At 32.2% G+C, this 9690-nt stretch overlaps 1 protein-coding gene across 1 annotated transcript; it reads left to right on the top strand.

Moving 5' to 3' along the window:
* Positions 1 to 312: 312 nt before the first annotated feature.
* On the top strand, positions 313 to 2471 carry LOC128166989 (low affinity immunoglobulin epsilon Fc receptor-like). Its single transcript, XM_052832473.1, has 5 exons — positions 313 to 432; positions 582 to 667; positions 1155 to 1242; positions 2018 to 2234; positions 2395 to 2471. The coding sequence occupies exons 1-5, from the start codon at positions 372 to 374 to the stop codon at positions 2417 to 2419; spliced, it is 477 nt and encodes a 158-aa protein (XP_052688433.1). The 5' UTR covers positions 313 to 371; the 3' UTR covers positions 2420 to 2471.
* Positions 2472 to 9690: the final 7219 nt, after the last annotated feature.

The following is a 9690-nucleotide window of genomic DNA, read 5'->3' as shown; positions in this document are numbered from 1 at the left end:
TATTGTTCTTAAATCTACAAACTTTTAAAAGATATAAATTGATTTAACCCGGAAGTATTTATAAATATAGAATGATTTAGAAAATATGCAGCATATAGCTTGGGACATATGATTACACTGAGTGCGGGACGGTACAAAATGTTTCTCCTTCCTGGTACATTGAACTCTTTGACACGTTCATGAACTTTGAGTTCATTTTATCATTTGTATTTATGCATTCATTTTTATCAAAAATGTGTATGTACATTTTGATTTAGTATTTTTAATTAGAAATGCTAAATAAGTATGCAAATATCCTTATCACCACTTATCCAGGGTCAAACAGTCTCTCCCATTTAGTTCTTATCAAGAATTGGTTTGGACGCTAAATAATGACGAATAAGTTTGCGTTCGTAGTTGTTGTCTGGGTTTGCATGACAATTCAGGTTTATAGTAAGTACAGTCAATATGTCTTTAATTTAACTGGCATAATAGAAAAAATAAAATACTTTTTTCATGAACAACTTGCAAACTCGTGTAAACGTACAAATTAAAGTAACTTTCACCTTGTAGAGAAGTGCATGTTCTTTTTTTATTTTAAGGTGCTGGATGCCATGTGGGATGGATTCGATTTCAAAACAAATGTTACTGGTTCAGCCATGACTCAAGACCATGGGGAGAAGCAGAGGTGAGTGATTTTACAAAAAACGCAAGCTAGCACCATAACGTTTTCATTAGCGAAAAAGATGACAGCATTTTGTAAAATGAATGTACACACTGAAAGCATTAAGTTTTATAGTTGTGCACAATGAATATGTTACAGAATGAAGATTTTAATCGTTATGTTATCATCATATGTAGACCAATACAGTAAAAACACGCTTAAAAGAAAGTGCCATGACCCGGAGTATTTGCTTCATTGTAAACGTAATTAATTACCCTGGTATATCCGTTAGTTTCAGAATTAAAACCTACGGAGAATGATTATCAGTTCACTTTAAGCGTCAGTTCATTATAAGCATGGTCGTTATGAGCGCGTTTTACTGTATATGGTTATATTTAGTTAAAATATGTGTTTATAGTTTTAAAAGGTCGTTACTTCTGTAATCAAAGAAGCAAATTCTGAATTGTTAAAGTTTGCACATGTCGTTGATAATCTGGTTATTGTGTTGCAGGGAATTTGCTCCGTATTTCACTCGAAACTGGCAGAACCAATGACCGACGCAGAGTCTAACTTTCTGATAAGTCACAGCCAAATCCAACGTTAGCACATATATATCATGATCTTTTAAAAACTGAATGACAACGGGTGTTGCGCATACACTAAGTCTTGTTTAGAGTCACAAAGTTTAAGCTTTTCAAAAACCTCGAATCGGACTTTTATTTATTGGGAGTTGTTTTTAATCAACTCTCCTATGCAGTTACTCGGGCAAACCGAATGTTTAAAAGTGTTTGGACCTACGCACAAATCAACATCGCTGACAATATTTAGTTCTAATCAATAAATTCGATGTAATGAGTTCTTAAGCATTGTTCTTCAACATGTTCAAGGAAACTCATATATAGATACCTTGTAAATAGCCAGATTTTAAATGGTACAGACAATTTAGATATTTTTTGAAGTCGTACATTTTATGTATTCCTACGCCAGAGTTCAATATAGTCTCGTTCAACCAGACACTCGGCTGTCTCCGTAAATCTCCGACATGCATAAAGTCTCTCTTGCTTGTCGGAGATTAACGGATACAGTTGAACGAGAGTAGAGTTCAATTTTGTTTGGATCCATACAATTTCTCATAAGTATTTCGATAACTAATACGTAGTTTGATGGAATAATTCTTTGAATATTACACAACATGATTGATATTAGATTTTCACGAAATTCCTGTAGGATTCATATTATAAAATTGTGCGTAATAGTATATATAATACTTATAGGAATTTACTTACCATGCAAAATAACATATCGTTGATTTTAATATAAATAACAATCGATAAAATCAACTCCCGTCAGTACTTCAGTACTTTGATACTATAGCTTCAGACTACTGGATTGGTATATCCGACATGATAGAGGAAAATAGATGGATTTATTCTTCCAATCAAAACGTCATACAAGTGAATGGATGGAATCCAGGAGAACCGAACGGACACACCGGGGAGAACTGTGTAATATTAGGAAGAGGGGTACATGGAAAATGGATTGATGTTGGATGTGGAAATAATTATAGATTTATTTGTGAGGCTGAGGTTGAGTAAGTTCTTTGATGAATTGCATATGAAATCAGAAAACTCGAATCTTATTTAAACGTTTTTGAATCAAATTGTCCCCATTTGTTTTCAATTTGTTGAAGTATTCATACCTCTTATACGTATATTTTAGTTCAGTTTTGTGATTTTCTTATTCTTTTACAGGGAAATCGACGGAATAGTGGGTTAAACACTGAGATGTTATGTATTGTCAAAATAAATTTGTGCATATTGCATGTCGAGGTATGGTTCTTAATTAATTAAGCACAGGCAAAACGTATGCATATGAATAATTTCCTATCTTCTTGTTGCAATATCTCAAGAAAACCGTCGAAATTTTTGTGGAGTGATCGATGATGATCCTGTCGTTTGGCGGGCTCTTTAAACAATGAAATGTTTCTTTGATGTTTCATGCGGGATATGAAGGTGGCGACATTGCAGAAAATATATTCTTAGCCTGTGTTAGCGGGTTATGTATTTATTTTTTCTGCGATGATATCTACCTTCATGATCCGCATGAATCATCAAAGAAATCATGTAATGTTTAAATTTACATCTTTCTTTTAACAGATTTATATATTGATTGTTAAAGTAAGTTAAATAAACTAAATTACTGTTAATGTATATCAGTACGTTAGTAATAAAAAGTGGTTACGCTGAGTGCGAGACTGTACATGTCGGTTTCTCCTGCCCGATACACTGAACTCCTTGACTTTTTCATTAACTTTGCGTTCATTTTTCGCTCACTGAGACAAGGTCAGGGGGAGCTTATGCTATACCCTCGGCGTTGGTGTCGTCATCGGCGTCCGGAGCTGGTTAAGGTTTTTGTTGCAGGTCCTGTATCTAAGTTATTACTTGTCTTATCTCTACCAAACTTTCATTGATGGTGCATCTGGACTTACTCATGGACCTGAAATACTTAGATGTTTCATATTTTTCATATTCAGATATTTTACTGGAAATGGACATTGATGGTAACCAACCAACACAACTTGATGATAAACGCGATGACTTCAATTTTTCTATAGTCAGCATTCCTTACTTGTGTAGCAATATACCTTCATCACCTGCATATGGTGTTTTTGTCTCTCAGTTAATTCGATACACAAGGGCATGCTCTTCGTATGAACAGTTTCTAAGGCAAGGCAAGCTACTGACAAACAAGTTGATTAAACAGGACTATCATCAGTCTCGTTTGAATTCATCTTTTAGTAAGTTCTATGGTCGACACAACGACCTTGTCATCAAATACAATCTTCCACTGGGTCGCATGCTGTCTGACGTTTTTCATACTATAATTGTTAGACCATAATTAATCATCTAATTGTCTACAGACTTTTCCGTTTTTTCCCGATTACGACAAAGAGCACACGGTGGGTGTGACCGGTCAGCAGAGGATGATCACTCCTCCTACGCATCTGATCCTGCCTCTGAGGTTTTCCAGAGGTCCTTGATTGCTCTGCTCTCGACTATTGATTGAATACCGAATTGTCCACGGATTTTTTTTTCCAGATTGTGATATTTTCCCCAAATAACGACAGCATTTTTTTTTGTTTTTTTTCGGGGGGTGGGGGGGGGGTACTCTGGGTTTGTTTTTGGTGTCCACTGTACGCAATGAAGTGTAAAGCATCCTTTCTTTTATCTTTTCATTTTACTGCCTGTAATTCCCGCCCCTTCTGTATTCCAAATACACATGTAGTGTCTGCTTCCATGGGTATACTTCAGATCGGGGTTTACTCTCTGTGTCTATTTTGGGTTTACTCCGGGTCCACTCAAGTAAACCCGGAGTAAACCCCAAAGATATCCCGAAAGTAAACCCAGGGTTTAATCAGGGTTTACTTTCTGTTAGGCTAGGTCTGATTGGTGCTGTACCTGAAATATCTTTAAATTATAAATATGTGTGGTAGAGTCAGATGTATGGCATTCCTACTAGCTGAGGCTAGTGTGAATTAACCCTTTAGCTCGATCGGTAGAGTGCTGGACTGGCATGTCAGAGGACCCGGGTCCAAACCCCAGTAGAGGCAAAAAGTGTTTCTGTTACATTTGTATATTTGATCTACAAAAGTCAGTTGTTGAACATTTTTAACATCTTTTTGTTTTTAACTTTTTTTTTCTGTTGATTCATAATTAGTTAACATTGATATGTATGCACATAGGAGTAAGCATGTTTCAAATCATACCACTGGGGATAACCTGAAATGCAACCTGGATTGAGATTAAATTTTTTTTATGATAGATTATGAGTAGAAAATTATATAATTATTTCTGAAAGGGATGGAGTGTAAAATGTGTCATTAATATCCAAGCAAGCTAGTCACAATCGGTGTTCAATTTAATTGATTTATTTAAGCCAAGACTTAACAGGTTTGAAGCGTAAAATTGGGGAGTGGGCTTCAAATGACAAATGGAAAAAAATGTGAGTTTGTATTTTCACATTGAAATTCCAATGGATTTTAAAATAGAAGTGGTCAACTATTGATATTTTTATTTTATATTTTGAATTTGATAGTAAAATTACGTAAGCCATTAAGCTCATTTTCGTAGGTAAAATAATATTTTTTCCGCGAATAAACGCGAAACTTTCGCGAATTAACGCTTTATTTTCGCGACTTAACGCGAAACTTTTGCGAATAAATGCTAAAATTTTGCGAGTTAACGCGTAACTTTCGCGAATTAACGCGTTACTTTCGCAAATAAACGCGAAACTCCTATGAAAAACAATTACTGAAAACAGACATATCTTATTTTAAATTAAACAAAATAATTTTATTATATAAAGATGTAAATGAATCAGATTAAACTTCATACAAATTGATATAAATTCAAACGTGAGTAATGTGCTGATTTTCAAAGGACATAATGCTAATGCATCGCGCTTCTCATATTCTTATGAGCGCTGAATTGTAGAGAATGAGGCATCATTATATTTGTATTATAATTAGAATTAAAAGTTTTATTTAATATCATTGTAGAGCTGAAAATATATCATTGTTCAAAACATTATAATACATATATAATTATGTTATATCGCCGCGACAGAGATTAACGTCTATCAGAAAAATAAGTCAAGGTGTGAATTGGAATAAGTCCAATCTATACATTTTTCAATCTATTGTTCAGATCTAGATGATTCGTCCCCTAAAGGATTTACAATGTATCACATGTCATTTGAAAAAATCAGTACTAAGATTTTAAGGATTTCCCACGGTTGAATTTCTATTAATTTTTATGAGAAAGAAAATCAATGAATAACTGTTCGAACATAGGGTCGGCGAACAAATGAAAAATGGTGCTCTAACTCATTATCTACTTGGAACCTTTAACATAAAAGTGTCATGAAGTTTTATCAGATTTATTAATATCTATTTTGTAAAAGAAATTATTTTGTCTTTATAACGTTACACGGATAATATAATAATAATGAATAATAGGAAGTGTGTTTGTTTTCAATCATTGTTCTTCATGAAGTAGAGTTCTTGTATGAAATGACCATATTAAAGTTTTGAGTTTATTCTCCATATAGTATTGCGAAAGTTACGCGTCTATTCGCGAAAGTGACGCGTTAATTTGCAATACTAACGCGTTTATTCGCGATGTTTTGGCGTTTATTCGCGAAAGTTACGCGTTTAATCCTGAAACTAACGCGTTTATTCGCGAAAATATCGCGTTTATTTGCGAAAGTTTCGCGTTTATTCGCGAAAAAAAAAATTGTAGATTTTTTAAAAAGGTATTTGGAGAAAAGAATTGTTATTAGTGCTAAACGTTCATGTATTATCTAACAATATTCGTTGCAAAATGTATATATGTATGAAATATGTACAATTTAAAAAGAAATCACAATAGTTAACAATCACAATCTTATTTTTGTTTTAACATTCGCGAAACTACAGTTAGGTTCATGTAATTATTTGTAACAATACAATTTTGAACGTAAATACATTTTATAAACTGAATAAGCCATGCTGCAGAAAAAAGCATCCTACATTAACATAAAGTTATAATAAAGAAACCAAAAGCAGTAAACATATTCAATTTAAAAAAAAAAGAAATATATGAATTTTGGCTTCACCGGAACGTTTCACTAGAGGAGTTAAACATATTTTGAAGCTTAAACTCACTGAACTGATATTGTCCATTCAGTTTTATGATGCATTCATCTTCTATGAAAACGTTTAGAAGTCTACACGGATGCATTAACTCCTCCGCTGTACTACTGTTTATTATTTTTTTTAACATACAGTTAAAGCAGTATTACCGTTTATCTAATAAACAATTATTAGTATGCACTGGACATATTGCTCTCACAAAATGAAGTAAAAAGCTCCCATACATAATATATGGCCAATGAAATTTTAGAAATATTTTAAATAAAACCAGATTCTTTCTACAGCTGACTATCAAATTGCATGTTTTATTATGTCACCGGTGTAACGAAGAATATTGACCCGGGTTGAAAATTGACCCGGGGGTCATTTTTCAACGTTGAATATTGACCCGAGGGGTCATTTTTCAACGTTGAAAATTGAGACCAAAATCGTGAAATTTATACCCGGGGTCATTTTTCAACGGTATGATAATTTTTTTTGTAAACTCTGATGACCTCGACACGTTGAAAATTGATCCTGTTGAGAATTGACCCCAACTTTAAAGTTTTGATGAACTGGAACTCAATCTACACGGTTTAAATGTGCAATCATGCACATGTTTTAAAGTATCAGTTTTAAAATGTTCATACTGTCCGATACGTATGCGGACTAGGATTATTTATTTTAGGTTTACATGTTCAATTAATCATTGAAATTTAAGACTAAAAATATAATATCCATTTATGATTAAAGTACTATGTAAATAAAGCTGAGAAGATGACCGTTTTCTTTGAAATGGAACGGGCGAGTCAGACTATAATAATTTTTGACATAGAATTGATTTTCATTCCCTCATGTGATAGAATTTAAAGTTTAAACTTGTCATAAATTCTGATAAATATATCTAACGAATATAGGCCGTTATCGTTACTTTTCAAGCAATTCAACCGAGAGCTTCATTCGACAGTCACATGACATTGTATATTTTTTTAATAATTAAAAATATATAACCTTTATAATGTTTTATTAAGTAACGGGTATAACGTCAGGTACCTGTGCTTAATTTGAAGAAGTCAGAATATTTCCCAGTCAAAATAATAAATGAATGGTTGTCATATTTTTATCCAACAAGTCGTCAACAGTTTTTCTTTATTTTATACGACTTAACAATAGTTTTTATAAACTTGCCAGATAAACTATTTTTGAAGCACCAGCCAACTTTCTGCATGTGCAAAGTCATAGTTCTTTTAAAAAATACAATTCATCTCTATTATTTTAAGTTTTCAAATCCATTATTTACCTGTAAATTAGAAACACAGCTGGCAACTGACGTTGTATAGTTTCTCATAATTAAAAACAAATACCCTCTACAGTAAAAATGTAAACATGCAATTCAAAAAAGTAGGCTTACATCTACATGTACAGTCAGAGGATGATTGATCTAAACATATTAATGGTACATATGAAAAGGCATGCAAAAAGTTGGATAAATTAAGATTACTCAAGCATTCTACTTGTTAAAGTTCAGCTTTTATCAGACCTAGACTGGAATATGGTGATGCTTTGCGGGGCAACTGTATCAAGGGAAACTCCGAATTGCTTAAACATGACTGTACAAATTGATGCAACCAGGACATTATCAGGGATGATAGTAGACTCTTCTAAAATCATTTTATATAGTGAACTTGGTTTTGAAACCTTGTAATCTCGAACGGAATAACATAAATTAATTCTATTCTACTACATTATAAATGGTTTAGCATCACAATACATGTTAGATTTGATTCAGTCATATTTTCCAACTCAACATGCATAAAATATTAGGTCAAGTGACCTTTTTTACTTTTTACAACTATATCGGACTACCTATTACAATAGCTTTATTCCGTCGACATGATCTTCATGCAGAAACGAAAGTTTTATTACCTTTATCTATCTTAAGTTAAAACTTAAAAACAAATTATACCAAAAGCTTACAAACACTTCAGTTAAGGCAATAGGAAAGAAAGAAAATATTATTTTACTTCAATTACGGAATAAAATTAGTAATCTAAATGCTTACTTATTTAAGGATTTTTTAATTGATGAGAGTCGATGTTTATACCGTGGGCCTGAATCTGAAGGGAATGTGATTTTTTATCTTTTATGTGAAAGAGACGAACTTTTTAAACAACTTATTGACATTAGTGTACCTTTTAATATTAAGTATATACTTTATGGTAGTTCTGATTTTTCATATAAATAAAATTGTAAAATTGTTTCACATGTTTATAGTTACAATGTATATTAGAGCCCCCAAGCGTTTTTGACTCTCTTAAGCTACAATACTCAAACACATTTAAGTATTATACATTTTTTCTTAATTATTATACAGTTCCTATTTATTTACTGTTCTTTTCAAATGTGCTGTATCATGAAAATCTCATTCTTATGTTTGTATCTCTGCAAGTATAAATGAAGGCGATAGGTTTGTTAATGTAGAAGTGAATGAACATGTCTACCAACAATATGTCTTACAATCATATATGGTAAATGTTTAGATAATTATTTAATATTCAAGTATCATTTGTCTTTATATGCACAAAATATCAATAATATTCTGTAAACAAGTAATACTATATTTTTATAACACCACTTCTTGACTTTGTATGTTTGAAAGGGCCTACATAGGCTATGTCTGTTATCCAATCCATTTGAATTTCAATAAAAAAAAAACGTTTAAATTAAATTAATAATGTAGGTAACTGTGATAGGAAGGTCAAACATCTACTCAAACGCTGTTGTATGATCTTCTACTACATATTTCTATTCAAAAAATGCAATTTATAAATTTACTGACAAAAACAATTACTGTTAGTAAAATTATGTTCAATTTTTGTGATCAAAGCAATTTAGAAACTATTAAAGCAAATTTATATTATTGTCATCTACTACAAAAATTAGGTTGCTAGACAAATTAGCGATTTGATTATATTTAGTTACATCCAAAGTAATCCTAAAGGCACAAATAAAACACTAAAATATATCGGCTTTCGAGATGTATAGTTACTACAGCATTGTTTATGAAAGAGTACATGTTAGTGTATCATCATTTTGTAGACTGTTATTTGCTGGATGGGTGTGAATACAAAATTCAGATAATCACAGTTTTAACAAATTCAGTGGGTGCAAACACAATCAAAGTACTGAGGTACTGATGGGAGTTGATTTTTATCTTAAAATCAACGATACGTTATTTTTGTTGGCAAGTTGTTTATAATCTGTATTTGAATTGAGCACATTTTAATAATATGAATTCTCGGAACCTCTTATGAATCGTGTTGTGTATTTATTTAAAATAGAATTGATTTCATCAAACTATGTATCGGTACTCGGA

The sequence above is a fragment of the Crassostrea angulata genome, chromosome 10 (assembly GCF_025612915.1).
Source record: "Crassostrea angulata isolate pt1a10 chromosome 10, ASM2561291v2, whole genome shotgun sequence".
NCBI classification, from domain to species: domain Eukaryota; kingdom Metazoa; phylum Mollusca; class Bivalvia; order Ostreida; family Ostreidae; genus Magallana; species Magallana angulata.
This window is presented reverse-complemented; position numbering and strand designations above follow the sequence as displayed.